The sequence below is a fragment of the Miniopterus schreibersii genome (genome assembly GCF_964146895.1).
Source record: "Miniopterus schreibersii genome assembly, chromosome: 1".
In the NCBI taxonomy this organism is placed as follows: domain Eukaryota; kingdom Metazoa; phylum Chordata; class Mammalia; order Chiroptera; family Miniopteridae; genus Miniopterus; species Miniopterus schreibersii.
In genome coordinates this window covers 70,520,908-70,544,617 of record NC_138101.1, presented here as the reverse complement: position 1 = coordinate 70,544,617, position 23,710 = coordinate 70,520,908, and the positions used below count along the sequence as shown (strand labels likewise).

At 41.8% G+C, this 23,710-nt stretch overlaps 1 protein-coding gene across 5 annotated transcripts in view; it reads left to right on the top strand.

Annotated features, from left to right (window-relative positions):
* The window catches only part of LARP4B (La ribonucleoprotein 4B), a 74,791-nt gene extending 52,047 nt beyond the window's left edge, over nucleotides 1–22,744 (top strand). The window contains exons 8-18 of one of the 5 annotated variants that reach the window (XM_081132626.1): nucleotides 719–822; nucleotides 2,306–2,416; nucleotides 3,619–3,672; nucleotides 3,759–3,968; nucleotides 6,471–6,577; nucleotides 7,092–7,343; nucleotides 12,529–12,574; nucleotides 15,262–15,423; nucleotides 17,649–17,773; nucleotides 17,856–17,955; nucleotides 19,280–22,744. In XM_081132626.1, coding sequence (XP_080988752.1) covers nucleotides 719–822; nucleotides 2,306–2,416; nucleotides 3,619–3,672; nucleotides 3,759–3,968; nucleotides 6,471–6,577; nucleotides 7,092–7,343; nucleotides 12,529–12,574; nucleotides 15,262–15,423; nucleotides 17,649–17,773; nucleotides 17,856–17,955; nucleotides 19,280–19,552 — 1,544 coding nt within the window. In that variant the 3' untranslated portion in view covers nucleotides 19,553–22,744. The remainder of the gene's footprint in view (nucleotides 1–718; nucleotides 823–2,305; nucleotides 2,417–3,618; nucleotides 3,673–3,758; nucleotides 3,969–6,470; nucleotides 6,578–7,091; nucleotides 7,344–12,528; nucleotides 12,575–15,261; nucleotides 15,424–17,648; nucleotides 17,774–17,855; nucleotides 17,956–19,279) is intronic. The other 4 variants (XM_081132629.1, XM_081132628.1, XM_081132627.1 and 1 more) reach the window with 4 other exon arrangements.
* Nucleotides 22,745–23,710: the final 966 nt, after the last annotated feature.

Here is a 23,710-nt window from a genome sequence, read left to right as displayed (position 1 = left end):
TTTGCCTTAACAGTAGAAAAAGATGAACATCTTACCTTACAAACATAGGTGGATTTTCTATTCACAAATTAAAGTTTTCCTCTATTTTCTATTGCTAGGCAAATGTCATTAAATAATTGAAACAGATAATGAAGAAACTGACAAATATCATCCATGAAGTTTGAATTCTGAAAACTATACCACTATATCTTGAGATAGTGGTGTGCTTTCCAATGTTGGTGTTTGTTTGTTTGTTTGTTTGAAATTTCACTTGGAACAGAAACCTGCTTTATGTATCAGTTGAGTTTGGTTTCACCTGACCTTTTTGTAAAGGCCAACAGCTTTCTTAATCTAAAAACTCTTCTTGTGAATTCGAGATGAAAAATCATGATAAGACAGAAAATTATTTTATTTTCGGGGCTTGTAGAAAAGCCATTAACACTGAATTGTAATTGTTAGTTATTTGAGCTATTTTAGAACCTTTGTTTTATAATGTTACATTTATTTTAACTCTTATAGGACTTTTAAAATTATCATGTTCTATAGTTTTGAGAAATGTAATATGCAAGATTAGTTTAAAACATTTTGCTAGTTTACAACTGTATACAGGTTTCTTTAATGTGTTTAGTTTCATAGTGTTAACATCCCATTGGAGTATCTATATTATATTACAGTAGAATTTAAATGATTGGTTTGTTTCAATGTTTTGTTTTACCATTCACTTTTTTTCTCTTTGTAGCTTTACCTTTAGTCCAAGTGGATGAGAAGGGAGAAAAAGTAAGGCCAAATCAAAATCGTTGCATAGTAATATTACGTGAAATCCCTGAATCCACCCCTGTAGAAGTAAGTAATTTTGCCTCAGAAGGCTACTTGGAAGGTTTTTTTGTTTACTTCTCTGTTTTTTTGGAGAGGGTATTTTAAGGAATGCGTATGTACAGTAACACTTTCTTCCCAGGATTTACACACTGATAGTTACAATGTGATTCATACGTGAGAGTGGTTCTCAAACTTTTTGGTCTCAAGACTCCACTACACACTTTACATTTTAAAAAAACAGTTAATGTGATTGCAGTATTTAGAAATTAAAAGAAAAGGTTTAAATATTTATTTTAAAATAATAATAATAAAACCATAAGTTAAGATAAAGAACATAACTTTTCAAAACAAATATTTTCATGACAAGGGACATTAAGAAGAGTATAGTGAACACCAGAGTAGCTTGTGCGTCATTTGAGCTGACGGGCCCACATCAGTGCAAGATGTCATAGTAAAAAGGCAAAGACATCTTTTTATGTAAATAGAGCCTGGAAATCATAATTTGAGAAGTTCTAACTTAGACATTAATTTTAGGAAACCACAGTATTAGATAGTTCGAGTGGTGAAGAGTAATCTGTTGTTACAGAATTTCTATAAAATCTGGGACTTATCCAATGTTTAAAAGTGAGTTGCATTATGTAGTAAAATACATTGATGTTCATGCCTTGGGAGAATGAAGAAAAGTCTTCCTTTAGAGCATGTGAGAATTTTTTTATTTGATTGAGTTTTCTCATTACAGGTCACTTTTTTTTAATATGTATACCTGGTAAACTTTGAATGGATGCCAGGCATTTTGGACTGTAATGTTTTGTAGTCCTCTGAATATTCTTGAGCTTTGTTCTGAGGTTCAGTTGACTGACTTGGAAGCAGTTTGGTCCTTAGGCATGTTTGTCAGGTGGAAGCAAAGCTGCCTCTCCTAGAGCTGATTTCCCTATGCTGGCTGAGAGGGCCCTAGGCATGCCCTGAAGGAGGGGCTGGACTGTACTAGGTTGTGCTCTGCTTGCCCTCCTAGTATTGCGGCCTGGAAACTCCAGGTGCGAGCTGGGTGGATTCTCCTGAGCTCACCTGTGCTGCACAGTCTGAGGTCCACTGTTTGTTATTCCATGTATTTTGTCTTTTCTTTTTAATTGTTTCATGTGGGAGCATAAGTCTGGCTAATCTTGGCTAGAAGCAAAAGTCCAGCTAATTTTTAAATTTCTTAAACCACCCCCCCCCCCCCTCCAGCTGACTGGTAAAATGAAATGATATTTTCATATTAATTTAGCTTAATGGTATCTTGGGAGTAGAGGAAGCTGTCAATAAGTTTTCGACTTATTTTTTTATGTTAATGGGACCCTAATTCTGGAAGCCATGTTAAATTCCTGAGCCGTTTTGAAGGAAAGATTTACTGGATATCAGTATGTTAGACCCTGTATAAGGGCCTGTCTTGAGAGCATGCATCATTTTTATTTGCTGATGACAAAAGGTAGCATGGTTGAAAATTAATTTCTAACCTTTCTATTTCCCATAGGAAGTAGAAGCACTATTTAAAGGAGATAATTTACCAAAATTTATAAACTGTGAATTTGCCTATAATGATAATTGGTTTATTACATTTGAAACAGAAGCTGATGCACAACAGGTAAGCTCCTCTCCCTCAAGAAGTATGGAGTTTACTAATACTTAACAATTAGTACATAGTGGGACTAAATCTGGGCATTGAAATTACTCTTACATTGTGGGATTAAGTTTGAATATAAAGTGCAGAGGAAATCAAGTTATAGAAACTTAAATAGGTGTGTGTTTGTGTAGACAGTTTTTGTAGCAGTATGAAAAGCATGTGACATTATAGTCTAAGGACATATACGACAAGCAGCTTGTAACAATTCTGTTCTTATACCTGGGCAGAGAAAGGTTTTAATATTTGGCACGTGTTTTGGGAAATTTGCACTTGACCTTATCTTTCACTCGGCATTAGGTGTCTTACAAGATACTTAGAAGGGCACCAAGGCTCTGGGTGTAGACACAGGAGTTAGGATGGTCTCCCTGCCCTTAAAAGGAAAACTTCTCTGGGGAAACAGCATGTGTAAAGGAAGCCTGTATTCAGTGTTAAAATGGTGTGAATGCAGGGGGTTCAGGAGAGAGAAACAAGAATCTGAAAGATGGGCTTTAATTGGAATCAGGGTGGGGACTAAGAGGAGCATGTAGCAAGTGGGTCAGAGCCTTCAGTGTTACGGAGTGGGATTTGGAGAAGAATCAGGACTTTTGAATATTGCAATCCTAGTCTTTCCCTTTCCCAAACTGTAACCCCAGTTTCAAATTGGGGTTATTACAAGGAACTTAGCATTTGTTGTTTCCCCTAGGTCAGAATTCTTTGCCTGTGGTCTCTGGGAGGCTTTCATGGTATTTATTAATAATTTTAAAATGTGTACAGATGTTTATGAGAATTTAGGGTAAAGCCCTGTCCAGTGTTGCTTAGTGGTTAGAACGTCGACCTGTGCAATGCAAGATCGAGGGTTCAATTTCCAGTCAAATGCACTTACTGGGGTTGCTGGTTCAATCCCCGACCCCCCCTTTCTCTCTCATTCCCCCTTCTCTAGAATCAATGGAAAAATATCAAGTGAGCATTAACCAAAAAAAAAAAGTGGGAGGGGTAGAGGTTCCATAGCTTTTATCAGGTTTGTTTGTTTTAAGGAATCTGTGGTCCAAAGAAGGTTAAGAATCACAGTTCTAGGTCTTGTTCACTGTATTTTAACTATATAAGTCATTATTTGAAGTATTAACTGTCAGTTTATTTTATTTATAAGATTGACACAATGGTATTTTGGATGATTTTATCCTCAGGCTTACAAATATCTGCGAGAAGAAGTGAAAACTTTTCAAGGAAAACCAATTAAGGTAAGCAAGACCCCTGGATATACTTTATTTGTAAATCAGTATTCTAAAGTATTCTAATAGACACTTATTATATTTTTTCCACACAGGCACGGATAAAAGCAAAGGCAATAGCTATAAACACATTTTTGCCAAAGAATGGATTTAGGCCCCTGGACATGAGCCTTTATACGCAGCACCGTTACACAGCATCCTTTTACTTACCTCCCATCTATAGCCCCCAGCAGCAGTTCCCTTTGTATAGCCTGATTGCTCCCCAGACGTGGTCAGCAACACACAGCTATCTTGATCCACCCTTGGTGAGTCCTGTCTTGTCGTTTATGTAACAGAAAGTTGTGTTGTGGACACTGCACTAGATGCTTTGAAGGATAAAGGTCTTCGTCTGAGAAGTGAACCAGATTCGTCTACAATTTGTAAAAAAAAAAAAGGACCTTCTGATTCTGTGGTGGGTTTTAAATTTAATTGGGAGATAAATAAGGATCCACATACATTAAAAAACCTTCAAACACTGTACTCTCAGTCCCTTGCTCAGTTTGCTTGCCTTCCGTCTAACATGTCCTTTCCTAAATGTAAGGAAATGTATTCCTAGTAAAACAAAGTGTGATGCAAGCTCTGGGTTGGGTAGCAGGGGAACTACCTGTGAGCATGGGGTGGGGGGGAATGCCTTTAAGAACAGCCTTCTTATTATAGGCTTTTAATAGTTGAGAACAAGTAGAAGACATGCTTTATTGTCTTATAAGCCTTATATCTCACACCAGCCCTGTAGTCGGTTAGCATGATTAATTTTTATATGTATTGGCCTCCTTTAATGCCTGTGGTTGGAATCCATAGATTTGTAATGGATCCAGTCCTTTTTCTCCATCTCTGCTAGGACAGATGTTTGAAAGATTGGGTAGGTCCTGAGCAATGGATGTGTCAGGGCTAATCTACGGCAGGAAAAGAAGTGGTCATTTGGCTCCTGCCTGGGAGGTGGGGTGGGTTGGTTGGACCGGAGGTTTGCATCAGGTTGCCAGCAGATTTAGTTGGAACCATTGTGATAGAAGGATAGAGTGTGTGGAAGGTTGTGGTTAGAAGCAGGAATCGAGTTCAAAATTTCAAGGATATGGCTGTGGACCACATCAGGGAAAATTGGGATGATCCATTAGCTGTGTGGGAAATGAACAATGTGAGCCTGGCCCCATCATGTCACCTGAGGCTCTTGTTACCCTGATTGATGGATATAAAGTGGGTGGTAACTGAACGGGTGAGCCAGAGAGGAGGTTTGACTCAGCTGGATGATGGATGCCTTTTACCCACTAGAATGTAAAGATACATGTCCATGAAAGAACAGTCTGGAAAAGACAAGTGTGGCAAGCAGGTGATTATTGCAAAAATGGGACATAGAATTCCATGAAATTTATAATTAGGGGTTTATCAGTTGGTATGTCATCATCTAAGTGGAGCTTATCAGAAGAGCTAGAAGGGAAGGAAGCTGCATGAGAGTGGCATGCACATAGGTGCCTGGGGTAGTTGTGGTTTGGCAAATGTTTCTGAGCTAAGGCATAGCTGAGGTGGGGACTGGGTAGATGAGGTTGGTAAGCTCCGTCTGCACAGGTTCTTAAATGTTTCTTGAGGTGTGTGGACTGCATCTGTGGTGTGTGGGACATGAGGACACATTGGGAGAGAGATGAGTCAGGAGAGGTCCTCATGGGTGCAGAGCCCCTCAAGTCTAGAACCACTCAGTGAAAGATGGTAGTAGACAACTGCTAACATGCAAAGTTGTGTCTGTCTCTTTTGAGTGAATCCTAATGGTAAGAAAATGTACTACTTTTTGGAAGTATTTATTACATTCTGTATAAGTGTACTGATAGCCATATAGTTTGTCATGGGAGAACTGTAAAAGGAAGGAGAGTCTGTAAACTCTTGTGTTGAATAATTTCTCCTAAAAGAAGCCACTTCCATGCTTGTGCTGTTTAGTTCTTGATTTAGGTTGCTTTTCTAGTTTCTCTAATCATACATATCCCTGTCAGAGTGGGGTGCTTTGGGACCCTAGATCAGTTGTTTGACCATTTGGGATGGTTCCTGGTCTGTGAGGCTCTTTGCTCTAAAACACGCTGTGTTTTTGAGCAAAAGTAAAGAGATAATTGCCTATTAATTCTTAGCAAGTTATATTAAATGACTGTATTAGCAACGAATTTCTTTTTAAACTCTTAAGCAAAATTACTCAAATACCAGAGTTCTACATGTAAAAGTGTATACATGAAATGATTCCTCTTGATGGGTCTTCCCATGAAAAACAATCGTCAGAATCTAGTACTGGGGTGCTTGACATATTTCTAAATAGCCTGACTCTTTCAAATTGTGGAGTTTCTCATAGTGCATTAGGGAGGGGAGTCTAACAAAGTTTCAAGTCCATCTCTCTCCCCCAGCATTTTGAGGAATTGCTGACTTCTTACCAGTCTGGAGGTGGTGTTATAGTACATTAGGTTGAGCACTTGGGCTTTGCAGACAAGCATATGGGGTCTTGACAGGCCTTCCCTCTTGTCAATTTCCATATGTGGGAATCCACTTCCTGTAGGTTTGTTGGGAGGATCCTCTGACACAGCCCTGGAAAAGGTCTTAGCCCCAGCCTGACTTTGACCATTAGCAATAATCTTACACAATGCTCTTCCTAAACACAGAATATTTTAAGAATAAAATGAAACATGAGCTCCTTGACACAAGTCATTGAGAAATGACTTGTAGCTTACAATAAGAGTCATTGTTAACCAACTCGAAGTATGGTGATGGCTTTTTGACCTGTTTGTTTTTAATGAATTTAGGTAACTCCATTTCCAAATACTGGATTTATAAATGGGTTTACATCTCCAACCTTCAAACCTGCAGCATCTCCTCTGGCTTCACTCAGACAGTACCCTCCGAGAAGCAGGCAAGTTTCGTGAGTGTCTAAAATGCTGTTTTCCCACTGTTTGTAATCAGGTCACTGCCGCACTGTATGCTTTAAAAGCAAAACAAAACAAAATGTGTTTAAAGCTAGGTCATTCTTACCATGTGTATGAGTCCTGTTTAAGTAAAGAGGCTGTTCCTGATGATTGCTTATGATACACTTGACTACTAGTCATGTTCATCTGAGGTAAAACTACTTGAAGCATAGAATTACCCAAAATGATGCTGTAGTGCCTGAATACAGGGGGTTCTCTTCAGACAAAGTCTTCTGGGGCAGCTTGCAGTCGTGTATGTTTGCTTTTTATTTAAAATTTGATACTGTAGTTATAGATGTGCACTGTCAGCACTATCAGACATTTCATGCATTAACTATTCTTACTATTATAATGCTTTTTCTAAATAGTATATTTTACCCTTAGACATTCCTGTGTGAGCATGCTCATTTCGTCATGCTTTGATCATTAATATCTGAGCCTTTACAAACATTTCATTTGCAGGAATCCTAGTAAATCCCATCTGCGCCACGCCATTCCTAGTTCAGAGAGAGGACCTGGGCTGTTAGAAAGTCCGTCGATATTTAACTTCACCGCGGATCGATTAATTAATGGTGTGCGGAGCCCACAAACAAGGCAGACAGGCCAACCTAGAACCCGCATACAGAACCCTCCAGCTTATGCCAAGAGAGATGCAGGAACCGGGCGGGTGGAGCAGAGCAGTCTTGAATCCTCTCCTGGCTTAGGTAGAGGCAGGTGAGTTACTTAGAACTGCTGTTGGATGGGTACTATGTACTTATAAACTATTAATATTTTTAAATTCCATGAATTGAGGTATGTTTTTTATAATCATTATTTTCAAATACATCACAAAATAAAATTGAAAGCTACAACAACCATCAAAGGTTTTATATAGTTACTCAGAGGGGTTACTTTAAGATTAGAGACCTAACTGGTCTCATCTTTATTGTAATATAAACTATGGATGGAATGGAACCATGTTAGATCACAGTCATTATTTGTGGAGATGTTCGAGCCATATAGATACCAGACTCCACAGTCTGTGAGCTTCTAGTCTCCAGTCCCATTCCTGCCCGTATAGAGGGCCCATGTCTTCTGTTCCAGTCTTGCTTCTTTTCCAGCCTGCAGGGTCACACAATAGACATAATGAGTTGTGTAGCCAGGCAGTCGAGTTTAAATTCCATTAGTACTAAATTTCTTTATAAACAAAAGCTGTTATGGTTAAGTGGTTGCCTTTTAGGGGAGATTTCCACCCTTGGGTGTTCAATCTGGTGACGTTGGTTGTGTAATGTCTGGTTATTACCTGGACTGTTACCACATCCTAATAGTGGACTGTGTCCACTCTCTTTTCCCCTTTTCTTTGAAGCAGCTTGCTGTCTTGCCTTATGCCACTTGCATTCTGTTAGAGAGGTGAGATTTAAAAGGTGGAAGTGAGTCCTGGTCGTGTGTTCAGTCAGTGCTCTCCTGCCTGGGATTGACAGATTGAAGCTGGCTATATCCAGTTCGTTCTCTCAGTGATTTATTCCACATGGGATGTCAGGAGGGAAATCCACTCTGACAGATAACTAGCTCAACCTGCCTAAGCTGCTTTTTTTTTTTTTTTTTTTTTTAACTACTTTGAATACTTCAGATGAACATATTTCCGAGTGTTTCATACAGAGTGTAGAGCACAGTGTATGACACGCAGAGACTCTAGTAATGTTGATTCCTCTTTTTTCCTAACTCAGAATGTGCTTCCAGCACAGGTTCGGGGTGTGAGGGCCAGAGGCAGTCCATTGCATTCATGGTGGTTAATCCACAAGGCCAGGCCTTGGAGGGGTTGTAGGATAGTTAGAATAGCTGAAGACAGCATACTGCAGAACTGTTGTGGGACTGCATATCTTCAAGAAATTTGATGTAAAGTTGGTTCAGGAGGTTATTGGAGGGCTGAAAGACAAAGGGGATGCTGAGGAAATGCAGACTTTAGGAAGCATTACCCATAGGGCAGGGGTCATTGGGAGTGTTTGGGCTTATCAAACCAAGAGGCTTGGAGCAGGACTTTTGGAACTGAGGCCAGACTCTAAGGAACGGCAGTGCCTGCCATGCTGCTAGAGGGACAATGCAGAAAAAGTGCCACCAGGAAGACAGGTTACCAGGTCCTCCCCTCACTTCTCCATCTCCCTCTAGCACGTCCTGTTGAAAAAACGTCCTGGCAATGGAAAGACAGGGCCTGAGGAATACCTGCTCAGTGTCACATGGGAGTGTAAAGGGTCCACTTGAAGCTGAGAAGCATCTGGTTGACTAGCGGTACCCAGCTCTGGCCACACTGGATATGTACAGTTGTCCCGCAGCACTTGAACTTTCAAACTACAGCAGTGATGAGTTAATTTGCCTTTGCCCAACAAATGGAGACTCCCACATAAATCGTCTGTACCCTAAGGACTGCGACCACCACTAGGAAGACATCAGGAGAGAGAAGAGTTGAGCTGATATGCAGCAGCATACATGACGCAGAAGGAAAAGCCAAGCAGGAAGCCCTGGTTGATACTGATAGGTGGCTCCTTCCCTCTTCCTCACGTTTCCTTTGTCTTCAGACAAGGCTTTTTGGGTGCTCAGGGCTCTTCAGCTGGAGGGTGATCCTGCAGGACCTGAGCCACAGTAGCTGTGTGTGGGCCCCCCCCCCCCAGCACTCCCCCTTTTCCTGGTTTTTGTTTTGTTTTCCATTAACTTCATGTGTTGAGCATAAGGAGCAGTGTGAGGCATCCGAGAGATTCCCCTTGGACCACACATGGTTCTCCAACCCCTTCTGTAGCAGCAACCTGTAGATCAGTCAGCCAGTCAGGATCAGTGGCAGGAAGAACCCCAGCTCAGCAGACGCTGTCTCAGTTATGTCACCTGGTGAGAGCCAGGTGACATAACTGGCTCTGGGAACCAAGACAGCCAAACCACCAGGATTCAAAGTTGTGGGCACAGGAAGCAGAAATTTTGCAGATAGAGTATTGGGTGTGCTCTGTGGTGGCTGGACCTATGTGCTGCCATGGCCCTAGCTGTGCTCATATGCAAAGCATATGCTGCATCTCCTGAGTTAGGGCCATTCTCTGAGGGTGCTACTGACCCCTAGCCTTGCAGCTGTGTTCACTCAGCCAGTCTGCTCCCCAGAGTGGGCACACAACACTTCTGTTTCTGTGGGATGGACCTCTGAGTTGGGCCAACACTGCACTGACACCATGGGGTGAAGGTGGCATCTCCTTAGGTCTGCTGAGTGGTGCTGACAGGGTGGTGGCAGGCAGAGGTGCTGCCTCCTCCAGGATGAGACAGGGCTGGCACCACTAAGGTAGTGATAAACTGCGAGCCCAAGTATGACTTGTGCACTTGGGGTGACCAGGAAGAGGCTGGCTGGTCTCACCACCTCTTTTCTCCTGGCTGTCAAGGGTCACTTCTGAAGATGACTTCAACACAGATGCCTTGACACTGTTCCTTCCACAAGACTCCCAAGGTCTTTTGTCACCATACTTTGAGTCTTGGTCTTTGTGGGTCTCTCATCCAGCCTGATCCATGGCCCCCGTGCTCAAGAACCAGTGTACATGCATACTTTCAGCTATTTTTGCAACCAGACACAGAGGATAACAAATACGTTGCTTGAACTTATGCTCTCTGGGGTGATCCCCCTGCACTCTAGCTTTCAGAGGTGCTCTTTATACAGGTGTGATGCTGAGGCAGCCTGACACTGCATGGCCATCGGTAATCCAGGTCTGAAACTCCTCTCCCTTTGCCTTTGTGCTGAAGGACTCCCCACAAGGCTGTAGGTGTCGATTAAAAGCAAGGGGAGATGCACAGGACTGGACTTCTGGCTCTGATGTGCTGCTTCTGCTGCTGGTGGGTGATAGTGTTTGTGCCCATCTCCATGGCTTAGTGCCCCATTATGATGGGCGGCTCAAGTCCATGGCTACTGATGTCTACATTTAGGCTCTACTAGGAGTCAACTGAAAGCTAGGAACTATTTCTGGAATTGATTCTGCAGCAGAGGGTGTGGCTTTGCTCCAGAATCGTAGAGGTTTGCACTGTGCTTCTGGAGGGGTGAACCAGAGGCTTTACGCATGTCCTACTTGGCACAGTCGAGGGCTCTGAGCTCATCCTAATTAATTAGACCATTTGTGCAAGGTTGCTTGTAGATTTTCTATAAAATAATTAGTCAAGAGTATTTCTAAACTTCTTTCCAATTTATATAATCCAAGGCCCCCAGCTAGTCTTTGCATTTATGTGAAATGACAAAAGGTTAAGTAAATAGAAATGAAATTATAAATTGGAATAATGCATGAATTGTTAGCCCACAAAGCCCATCCAGGGCAGTGAAAGTGTCTTTGTATCCTCAGGGCCTGCTGTTGTGGTCCCTGGTTATGCGCTGCAGTGCATGGCCCAGCTCTGCTGCCTGTGTGTCTAGAATGCTGTGCATGTAGTCAGCAGCTGGATAGAGACAGTGCTTGAGGTTTAGAAACACTTGTGTGTTTGGTGGTGAAGGGTAGGCCATTGACTCTGAACTCTAAGGGTTGAAGGGGGTGCAGCAAGAGCTGATGAGGCTATTGGGGGTTTGCATTTTGACAGTAAATTCGATACATTTTATCACCATTCTCTAACAATTCACCTGTGTAGCTCAGTGTCAGATTTTACACATCCTGTCATTCCAACTGAATGGATGTTCAAGGTTGATATAACAAAAATTAGAAATAGCCACTAGGAGCATTCTTTGAATATTTTTATTTACCTATCTAGACGTCATTTTTAGTCCTTTAATATACAGTTTTTGTTTGTTTTGCTTATACTTCTTAAGGTTGGGATTTATAATCAAAAGTCATTGTAAGAGATTACAAAGTCATAAAGATTGAATATATGTGCTCTTACATGTGCCCAATGAAAAATGTTCCAAGTGGGAATCATGAGAGAGATGCAAATTAAAACCACAGTGAGTCCTTGCTCAGATGGTTGAGCATTGTCTGGTGCACTGAAAGGTCACTGGTTCAATTCAGGTTGGGGCACATGCCCAGGTTGCAGGCTCAATCCCTGGTAGGGGGCATGCAGGTGGCAGCTGATCGATGTTCTGCTCTCGCATTGATGTTTCTCTCTCCCTCTCTCTCCCTCCCCCTCTCTCCCTCCCCTTTTCTCCCTCTTCCTTAATCTCTCTAAAATCGATTTTTAAAAATACCAAAAAAAAATACAATGAGGTATCACCTCACAGAATGGCTAGCATCAGTAAATCAACAAGTGCTGGTGAGGACGTGGAGAAAAGGGAACCCGTGTGCACTGCTGGTGGGAATGTAGACTGGTGCAGCCACTGTGGAAAACAGTATGGAGTTTCCTCAAAAAATTAAAAATGGTACTGCTGTTTGACCCAGCGATCACACTTCTGAGAATATATCCTAAGAATCCCGAAACACCAACCAGAAAGAATATATGCATCCCTGTGCTCATAGCATTGTTATTTACAATAGCCAAGATCTGAAAACAGCCCGGGTGCCCATTAGTAGATGAGTGGATAAAAAGCTGTGGTACACAATGGAATACTACACAGCTGTAAGAAAAAAAAAGGAACTCTTACCCTTTACTACAAGCATGGATGGGACCTGGAGGTTATTATGCTAAGCAAAATAAGCCAATCAGAGAAAGACAAATACCATGTAATCTCACTTATATGTGGAACCTAATGAACAAAATAAATTGACAAACAGAAGAGAACCAGAGGCACGGAACAGACCGACAGATGTCAGAGGGAAGGGGGATGGGAGGGACTTCATAAAAGAAAGTGAAGAGATTAGCCAAAGAACACATGCATAACCCATGGACACAGACAACAGTGTGGTGAAGACCAAGGGAGAGGGAGCCAGAGCTGGGCATAGGAAGTTCCAAGTGGGAAAAGTTAACAGTGTTTTGCTTGCTTTCCCTCTAGGAAAAATTCCTTCGGTTACCGGAAGAAAAGAGAGGAGAAGTTTACAGTGAGTACATCAAGTTTGTGTCATTTTTGTAAGACATTTAAATCTAATTTATATTAAGCAAGCATGAGATGTAATTATAATTAAATAAGAGTTAAGACATAATAGGGAGGATTTTTAAAGACGCTTTCCTTTAATGTGACATCCATTAAGTGATAGGTGATATTTTTGATGCTCTAATGGGGAGAGGGTGGTGGCTAATTTTCTGAGGTACTACATGACACACATGTGTGTGTGTGTTGTGCAGTAGGTACAGCCAGGAAAGTAGTATGCACATGATGTAATTGATCTGCAGGTGTCCACATGAGTCATTGCTGTGTGGTTTACTATATAGTATAATTTAAAATAACTGTGCTCATTAAGTTTGGCAAGCAGAATAAGCTTTTCCCATGTAGAAAATACTTCACCTGTCTTTTTTCTTCAAAACTGTGCCTGCTATGTAGAAGGCATTTCCTCCACTGTAACTTATGGTGGTGGGTTTATGTGAGTGGTGGGCATGTGGGCAAGGTCCCGTCGTCTTAGGTGATGACAGTTCAGCCTGTGCATAATGTTCTGCTGAGCTTTGATGAGTGCTGATATGGTGGGTTTCCACACAAAGTGGTGGAAAACATCCTCACAGTACACAGGAAGACATGAAGGAAGGAAGATTGTTTCCTGGACCTGCAGGTGTAGAATAAAGTCCACACTTGGAGAACTGGCAAAGATGAAAAAATTCTTGCTCTAGCCCCCTGACCCATCAAGTATGTGCTTCCCCATTACAGAAAATGTATTTTCTTTGGAACTTAGAATGTACAAATTAATCATAACTTCCCATAATTCTGTTATTAGCCTGTTTAGTCTAGTTTTTAGTGAACCCTTTGGTAAGGCAGTTTATATTTGCTGGTTCCAGTGGAATTAATGATTCCTGTAATGTTTGAACTACCAAGACTACCATCCTGATCTCTTCAGAGCCTATAGTTATCTTACATGGTTACTCCCATTGCTCACTCACTATATCACCTAAAAAGGTGAAATTTTCTCTGGTTGTCGTTTCTGTTTCATTGTTTTGTGTTCCTAGTTCACATATTCATACCTGGGAGCCACCTAGAATCCCAGGCACGTGACACAGTTATACTTATTAAAGAGAGTATACCTGTTGTTGCACTGGGACATTCTGTTGACTTCAGAAACCTAGTGACGTAACATACAGCTGAGCGTTGGCCTGACTAAGCCTATAGGACTGGGGCAGCACTGATATCTCACCTAAAGCCCATCAGATTCTAAAAAGTGTTAAACACTGCCTTCAAGATAAAACCTCATCCGTAGGTATGTCATTTTGTGACTTCTGTGTCTGGACAGTTGTTGCCTGCCTCTTTTGTCCCTAAAAATCGAGATTTATAAATTTTTGTGAAGTATTTCTCCTCAAAATGCTTATCTTCTGAAAACATGAAGATATATAAAATAAAATCTCTGAAAATTGCTTCGAGATCATGCTGTCTATGCTCAGTTATAGAGACCATCGCGGCTGCTGTTAGTAAGTGCAAGCTCCACTCTGAGGGCTCCTGACTGAGCAGAGTGAGGCTCAACTCGGTGCCTGCCCCATAGTGGAGGAGAGAGGCTGGCAGGCTGCCCAGAGGAGGCATGGGATTGCTGCCACCTTGGGTTCATGTCATCCTTAACCTGCTCTCACTTGAGTTCTAACAAGATTTTCTCCAGATTCTACTTCTGGAGGGAATGATCTTCTTGTTGGTATAAGTTTCTAGGAAGTATCAGCCCTTCCAGTTCGAGTGAGCCTCATGAGAGCACTGCATCCACTTAGAGTGGCTAACATTCAACAAAAATACCACCTAAGTAGAAACTTCATTTCCCCTTCCTGTTCCTTGTCGCTTTCAGCAAGTACCTAAAAATGTACAAAATGACTCTAGCTTATTTAAACAGGTTGATTGTAGTTTTTCAATAAAATATCACTGCCTTTTTCCTGAGATCTTGGGCTTATGATTTACACTTGGATATTATTCTGCCAACTTTATGTTCTTGAAGTCAAGAATGTGATAATCTCATACCTAATAGTGTTTTTGTAAGTTAATTTTCAGATAACTGAACCGCCCCCTCCCCCTTTTTTGTTAAATGGTTTATTTTTTCCTAATGGAAATCTGTAAAATTTCATACATAAGTTGTAGAGAGTTGAAAGAGTGGCCTTCTTTGATTGTTTTCTTTTACTACCTCGTTTATGACTTAGATTACACACTATTTTGTATTAACGCAAAATTTGTCTGGAGATGAATAGGTTAATGTCTAGAATCAGGCTACTCTAATTTTTGACAGTGGGGTCCAGTTGTTCTACAGCATCTTTCTTGTCCATAGCTATCACTTTGTTGCCAGTCTGTGTCAGCCCACTGTACCAGGAACCAGAGGGTCTTGGGCATAGAGAAGCGGCTTCATAAAGCATGTACGATCATGCCTAGCAGCAGCCTTGAGGGCTCAGCTTTACAGCTATGCTCTCGATGGTGGAACTTGCCTACTAAGTGAATTTTGACCTACTAAGTGACTATTGATTAGGTGACAAAGTGTTGTGGTCAGATTATCTGTTTTTTCATACAGATGTGGAAATCAGAAGGTTAGAGAATGGATTATTGCCTTACTCTTCTGCTGTGTTTCTCAGCACGGTACTATCTGCACTTGTGCGACTTTGTGGTGGTGTTCTCTTTCAGAGGAGTCAGACCCAATCTCCAACGCCACCAAAACCTCCATCCCCGAGCTTCGAATTGGGACTGTCTAACTTCCCCCCACTGCCTGGGGCAGCAGGCCACTTGAAGACTGAGGACTTGTTTGAAAACAGGCTATCTAGCTTGCTACTAGGATCAAAGGAAAGGGTAAGATACATGTCACAAGCCTCATGGTTGCTAATATTTACTTAGCACTGATTTCCTGCCAGGCACTGGGCTGAGCTCTTTACACACACAATTTTTTTCACAGGCAGAGGAGGTACAGAGAGGGTAAATGATTTGCAGAGACCGCACAGATTTTGAGTGGTAGGGTCAGAGTTGAACCTAGCACTGAAGTCTCTTATTTCCCAGTCTGCCAAGGTTCGAGAAAGACACCTGTGCTGTGGTGTGCAGTACATACACAATCTCTCACCCAGAAACTCAGATGGCATTTTTATTGTTGTTATTTAGGACCTGCCTTTATATTACAAGTCAGAAGACTCAAATAGAAAATACTGAATTACACCAAAAGTAATACAATTTTTTGTAAACTACATGAATAACAAGCCTGAGATAATTTTAATACTAGTGGCTTTTGATGAGTTATGTAGGCTCCAGACTAGCTGCTTTCACTTCCCTATGTGATTACAATCCCAGGAATCAGCTTGAGCTACTGAAGTCACAGGGGATTCATTTCCAGTGCTCCTGGGATCTGCTACAGTTAATGAGGTACAGAGAGCTTTGTGCTGCTGCCAGGAGTAATCCCCCTATGTCTTTTTTTCCAATGGAAATCCACTCCCAGATGTCAGGAATCAGAACTCCCTGGCCTCTGGATTAGGGTAGGCCACATCCAGACTCCAGGCCACCATGAAGCCCCTCGGTCACCAAGCTGAGGTTTACATGGGATTTATAGCCAGTTTTCAGTCCTTTTCATGCTGATACGTGGTTACTGCTGTTCTTAATCTTTGAGGTTATAATTATCAATCACATATTAAAGTTGGCATATCTCGTGCATTATTCTAAACTTTTAAACAGTAATTTCTGAGTCCTAAGTGCCTCAGAACAAGTGCATTTTAAAGATGAATTCTAGTTTTCCGACTTACTTTTACTCCCCCCAGTGGTGGGCAGAGCAAACTGCCCTATGTCAACTACTTCTACTTATATTTGAGTTTCTGTGTAAAATTTCTTTGGACGAAAGAATTGCTACTTTTAAAAAGTCAGAGCCTGATTCCATGGCCAGGTGAGAGCCTGCATCCCTGCTTCTTGGAGAGCACCTACAATAGTTTTTTCCTACCTCCATGACACTGGTCAGGAGGAGACTTAGAAGCTGTGCAGGGCCTGGGAAAGGCCTCAGAGATTTGAGGTGCTGTTACATCCTGACTCCTCACATGCCATTGTGTCAGGATCAGTTGGATCCTGGGTAACTGAGCTTTTCCAAAAAGGAAGCATTTTCCCTTTCCACATTTCCACCAACCTTGAGCACAAACTCTATAAGACGATGGTTTTCAGGGAGATCCCCATGTCTCTGGTCCCCCATGCTGGGGGTAGAGGGGTATAGATGGTGCAGTCACATTCATCTCATCTCCCTCAGTGCTTTTCTGTTCAGTTTACTTCTGAACCTTTTGTCTACTTTGAAAAGTAAAATTGTAGGAAATGTTGTCTTTTTACATTTAATCTCCCTTCCAATTCTTTATGTATTCTCTTGCTTTTCTTGTTAATTGCACATCATGAAGAAGACTGCATGTATGAGCCGTCACTGTGCACAAGGGCTGTTGGGAGAGGGGAGTGTCAATGGCTGGAATAAGAACATTTGGTGTCAGGTCTTTGTCTTGTCACCATGGATGATTAACCTAAAAGTTCTGAGTTAAGTTTCTTCCCCTGTTAATTGAAAGAGTTAACATCACTCCCTGGGATTGTTTTTGAACTCAGGTGGGGACAGCTGCCACTCACCTCAAGACACTTCAAATTATGTTGGTATGGAAGTGTTGGTGTTTTTGGTTTTTGTTGGTTTCACTGAATTGTGCTAGGAATTCCATATTCAAGAGATACTTGTATTTGTTCTATACCAGGCTGTGCTAGGCATGAGGGTGTTGGAGAATAATTGGTGTTTTTGATATTTGTTTATTTGGGAAAACAAGCTTGCAGAAAACATGGTGGAAACACAGAAGAGGGCCAGAGACTATGAATGAGTTGCTGGGAGGACAGACTTGGTCTCTGTTTCCTTTTCTGACTGCCCACTCAGCATGACAGCGCCCACCTGGTGCCACAGGAGGAGGGCAGACAGCCATCCGTCAGTCAGGCTGGTACCCCTATTGGTGTGCTGTAGATTATTATGAGAGATGTGACCCATGCTGCTCCACCTGACTGTAAATTCTGACTCCAATGGTTTTCAGAGCCTCAGCGCAGATGCAAGCACGAGCACTCTTCCCGCAGCGACCCCCAGAGAGCCCCCAGGGCCAGCCCCCTGCACCCTGCCTGTGGCCCACGAGCGCACCCCTTCCCCTACCCACCTGCCCGAGTAAGTACCATCCTGCTGCCTCCTCCTCACCCACTGGGATTGCTGTTATGTGTGACTCACATGTTGGGTGGCCTTTTCACAGGGACCCCAAGGTGGTGGAGAAGCCAAGGGAAGCCCCGAGTGCAGACAGACTTATTTCCACCACCGCCAGTAAATCGGTGCAGGTGAACGGCACCACCACGGTAGGTGCCAGGGGCATTGGGTGGGAGGAAAGCAGCTCCTTCTCAAATCAGCTCATTGTCAGCACAGTCTGACTTGGTGGGCTTTTACTACTGTGTGTGGTATGCTTCCTCTTTAGGATACCTTGGATATGTACTAATGACTTCAGCTAACTGTTTATTTCTTGTCACCACTGTCATGAGCACTCTTATTTCAGTGTTAGTTTAACGAGGTTGTCCTTTTAAGTAGTTACAGGACTCCAGTTCCTGTAGGATACATGCTCATCTGAGCATGGCTGTTGCTCATAGGCACTGAGAATTCAAGGAGGCATCTCACCCTGCCCACCTCTCATACCCTGCTCACCTCTCAAACCCTTCCCTCAAGGTGGATCCGGCCTATTCTGTTCTGATTTGTGTTTCCTCAATTTGGTCTTGATGAGCTTTTGTCATTTAGATTGAGGAGTTAAACCCGTACTGTCCACTAGGTTGACTCTTGAAAGAAGAAAAAAAAATTTTTTTTAATCCATACCCAAGGATATTTTTTCCATTGCTTTTTCAGATAGTGAGGAGGCTGGGTGGAGAGAGAGAAAGAAACATCAATAAGAGAGAGACACATCGGTTGGTTGCCTCCCATATTGGCCCCAACCAGGGCCGGGAATTGAGCCTGCAACTGAGGTATGGTCCAGAATTGAACTCTGGACCCTTCAGTCCTCAGACAGATGCTCTAACCACTGAGCCAAACTGGCTAGGGTGAAAAAGTTTTTTTAGGTTAAAATTATTTTTAAGTTAAATAATTTATAGAGATCAGATAGTTTTAATTGCTCTCTTGTCACTTTTTTTCAAAGTTTTTAACTCTTCCTTTCCTGAACCCACACTACCAGCCCTCTGTAGTTAAAAATGAGCCAAAACATTTTAAAGACGATTCTGAAGTCCATTTGTAAGCTGGGCTGCACTGTGCTGCACAGTGGTATGTTTGGAGGAAGCAAGGACAGAGAAAGCTGGTGCTGCTGTCTTCTTGGGGCACCTGGTTTTCTTAGGCTTCCTTTGGGGTTTCATGTGGCTCAAAAATACTACAAGTTGGAATGAGTTCAGTCAGCACTTTACACATCAATGCCTTTCCTAGTTTTACCCATTTTTATATTTCTAGAGTTTCTTAGAGGAAAAGTTGTGCTGCAGAGGAAACTACATTTTTGAAATTTATGAAGTCTTTATAAGTAAAAAAACTTTTGAATGTGGGAATTTGATTACAGTTGAAAACATTTTTTACCTTAAAAGAACAGTATTTTCACCTGTTGCCCCTGGAGAGGTCATGTTGTTCATGTAATCCCAGAGCTGTGTCTTTTCCTAGGAACTGCGAAAACCCAGCTACGCCGAGATTTGCCAGAGGACGAGTAGAGAGCCTTCGTCCTCCCCGTTGCCACCTCCAAAAGAACAAAAGCCAAACACTGTTGGTTGTGGGAAGGAAGAAAAGAAGCTCGTGGAGAGAGAGCCCCCTGCCCCCAAGTCCAACCCAGGACCACCCAGGGACCAGAGGAGGCCATCAGGCCGCCGGCCCTCACCCCCGCCTGCAGGGAAGCGTTCACACAGAGAACAGAGCTCCCCTCCCAGGTCCCCTCAGTGAGCGCCAAGGTCAGGGAGGGCTGTGAGGAGCTGAGGTCGCCACAACTAAGCACTGTCCCACTTGGTACCGAGAATGAGCCGCTGGTTAGGAGCTTGCAGTGTAGACGAGGCCCATGAGATGCCTGCAAGTTATTTTTCTTCTCAGTCGGATGTTCCCCCCTCTTGAAAAAATCTATTTTTCAGGATTTAATTAATATAAACCTTATTTTAGGTTGGTGCTTAACTGGAGGTGATGCATAAGTCTGATTTTTTTCAGGATAGAAAATGCATTTATCCTAACAAATTGATATTTTTTATTAAGCCTCCATGTGGCTATGAATGCAAGCTATAAATAGTGAGTTTTTCTAAATTAAGCGGAACTGTGCTACTTTATTTTTTAAAATAACTGGTTAGCAAGTGCATATCTCTAAGAATGTCAGACTGATGGGCAAATGGGCGAAGCTGAGGATAGTGGGTTGATGGCACGAGGCGATGTTGTGGGTGTAGCCTGGAGGAGGGATGGGTTAGATGGTACCACACACTGGCCTGGGCCATGTACTCACATTCAGAATCTTAACTAGTGATTCTAGCTTTTTGTAAAAAGTACAGTCCAGTTTTTTATCTACTAGCAGAATGAACTTGCAGAGAGCCCCTGAGAGCCTAAAACCTTGAGTTTTGATGCACTGCAAGCAAGTAACCAGCTCCTCACTCCAGTCTCAGTGGCTATTATGTAAGATAAATTCAAAGCACATTGTGAATAGAACTTAAATGAAAACAAACTTTGTTGCCCACTGACATGTTACCACGACATTGTACCCTGGTGGTGTTTGATTCCCATGAGCTGGCAGGAGGGCTGGGAGCCCATGCAGCTCCCGAGTCTCCCATACGGTTGCTGGCTTCCACGGGCCTCTCCCCGTACCTCCGCATTGGCACTCGGACTTAACGTCACTTAATCGTGGGAGAGTGTGTGTGGTGCCCTGTGGTGGTGGAGGGTAAGAATTCCCACTCTCTTTACCTCCAAGATGAGGATCTCACTGATTTCCTTCTGGAAGTGCTGCACTCTGAACCCGCATGCACTAAAGCTAGCAGTTTATAATAAAGTTAAATATAAATTATTTTCTTTTAAAATGCCTAAATTTTTTCTTTAAGTATTCTAAGCAGCAGACATTACGAGTATTTCCTGCTAAATGTAACCATACAAGTTTATTCCACAAAATGTTATTTAACAAGACTGAGGGTTTTTTTAAAAAAATTATTTCCATCCAATATTTAAAGACTTGAATTTTATTTAAACTTGAAAATGACTTTGCCTTAACTTTTGTATAAGACAGCGTAGAGTTCCTGGAGACCGGCCCCTGGGTTGGCGTGAGTGGATTGCAATTACTCAGTGATGTGGGATCTACTGGCACTAGTTTTACTGAGTAAGCGTACTGGAGTACGAGAACTAGCCGTCATGTTTGTAATATACCTTGAAGATCTTACACAGTTGATCTTTTTTCAGATTGTTGAAAAATCCTGTAAATGCAAATAGTCGATACTGTATTAAATATGTGCACTTGGGAGTGTGTGCTTAGCTTGTACAGTTGTAAATAATCAGAACATATTAAAAAGGTACCCTAAAGAGAAAAATCTGATAAAAATTATTGATATATTATAAATGTTGCTATTGAGCTGGATGTAGATAAACTAAATGTTGTGGTTTGAATATTATTTTAATTTGTTGAGGTTTTTCTTCCCTCTTAAACTGGTGTGTTGAGCTGACTCTGCCTCTTTGCTACTGCAGAGGGAAGTAGACAGTCTCATGAAAGCCTTTGGATGTGTCCATGCTCTTCCTAAAAGTATGTAAATATGTGCTAATCATAGCTGGTGTGAAAGGGTTTTTGAAGTGTAATGTAGAAAGCAGAAACTGGCAGTATCTTCAAAGGAAGTGAAAAATAATCTACTACTGAAAATCACCAATAGCCCAGCATGATTTACCTTGCCGGAGGAAGACGCCCTCCTCAAGCAGCCAGCATCGTTTATACACCTAGAAGTACACCACAGTGCTAACATTTTGCAAATGCCTCTAAAAGGAACGTGGAGATTATTTCTTTGTGGTTGCCAGATAGCTGATAAAAAAACAGAAATAAGTGACCTCTTATGCCCAAACTAGTGAGTCCCATAAAGAGAGTTGGAAAGGCAAGCTCCAAGCTTAGGAATTCCTTAGTGTGGTCTTTGCTGGAGGAGGGAGCCATGGTCATCCCCAAATCGTATAAAGACAAAGCCTTTCTCTCTCTGAGGTGGTGCCTGCTGGAGCTCCACCATAGCTGGCAAGTGAAGAGCTCAGCAGCTGCATACAGGATGAAGGTGGTCACTGACCGCAGCAGGCCAGTCACTGGGCATGGTGTGGCTGCGCTGCTGCAACTGCTTCCACAGCCACAGTGTGTGGCATCCAGAGTTGAAATGTTGCTCTGATGGATTTTTATAACATCCTTTTTAATTAAGCAAAGGTGATATGCCAAATAGCTGTATGATGTCCAAAAAACCACCTTTCTGATACTACTATTGAGATTTTCTACTCACAGAAAAGAATGGGAGTTGGTACAACAGGGAAGCTGTGATGTAGATGGCAGCTGTCACACGCAGCTAGTAGTATATGGCTTTGTACATTTTAAATAATGTAACTCTTTGTTTTCCCCCAGCAGTATTTTGAGGTATAGAATCAGAGATACAGCGATCACAAATGACATTTTAACTTGTACAATTGTGTGATGATGATACTTTGGAAATATAAGAATCTGGCCCCATTTTTGCAGACATGAATTTCAAGTATTGTAGTTGCTTCTTAAAGAGTTAGTGTCATGATGTTTCTGATCAGGCCTTCCTGTAGTCTCATCACCAGCTGGCACTAGCTGTAGTCAGGAGTACTGCAGGTTGTTTCTCACGAGGTCAGGTGAGGAGGGTGTGAACTTGTGAGCTGTCGGTAGGGGTTACACAGAAAGCAGCAGACAATCGAAGACTGAAGGAGAGCCAACAGCTGCCAGTTCACAAAATGAGTGTAATGTGGACGCTTTCTTGAGGGTTTTGTTTTGTTCTGTTCTTTTAATTAAGACTGGAATCAAGCTTACGTGTAACTATTGGTAATTTAAGTTTCCTTTTGTGTCATTCAGTGTAAAACTGTCTAATTTGAAAAAAAAAAATGTAGGTTATGAAAAATAAAGATTTAGGCACTGTTCAGTTTTTCTTTTGATTTTTTTTTTTTAAATTAAAATATTCTTGAAGAGTGTACCTTTTTAAAAGTAACTTTTTGTGTATTCCTGTCTGTACATGAGAATGAAATACAAGTTTCCTCCAACTTGTGTTTGGATCATAAAGGCTTCTGAGCACACGTGTGAGTTTTCTGCAGCATGAGGGTTCTCCCCAGTTGGTTTGTTTTAAGGTATTCAGAGCAAGCATTAAAATCAAGTGTTCATGAGGAAACTGTTCATTAAACCCAAGATTTACCACAAAAGTAAGTATCCCTGTGTCAGGATCTTTTGTTTCTTGTGTTAAAGGGCCATGTCTTGTGAGATGTCTCCATAGTGTCACTCTGAGCTGATGTTGGGGTCATGTGGTTTTCAGACCATTAAGTGAGCCTCAAAAACAAAGTTACTGATCTATCCGTAAACAGTGGTGATACCAGCTCTAGTAAAAGGCTGAAGGAGGATGAAACTTCTTAGTATATTATTTATTTAGTGGACAGATGATCCGATTAGATGTTAATTGACCAATTTTCTTTTATGAATTGCCTGTTCATATCCTTTTTCATTTTTCTACTAGGTTATCTTTTACTTACTGACTTGGTACTTTTTATGTGTTCTGGCTACTGGCTAGTAATTCTTTGTCTGTTGTATGTGTTAAAAAGATTTTCTGAATCTCTTAACTTAGAGTATTTTTTATCTTACAGTTTTTAATTATCATGTAAAATTAATCAGTCTTTTCCTTCAAGTGTCTTGGTTTTGTTTATGAAATCTTTCCCTACTCCAGTCATAATCTCTTTTTGTGTGTATATATATATATATATATATGTCTTTAGTCCGTCTGGAGTTCATTGATCTGTATGTGTGTGTATGGTCTGAAGTAAGAACCCAACTTTTCCATCATATGGGACGTTTCTTTTTCCTGTATCACTAGTTCCTTATTTCTCCACTGATGTGTAAAG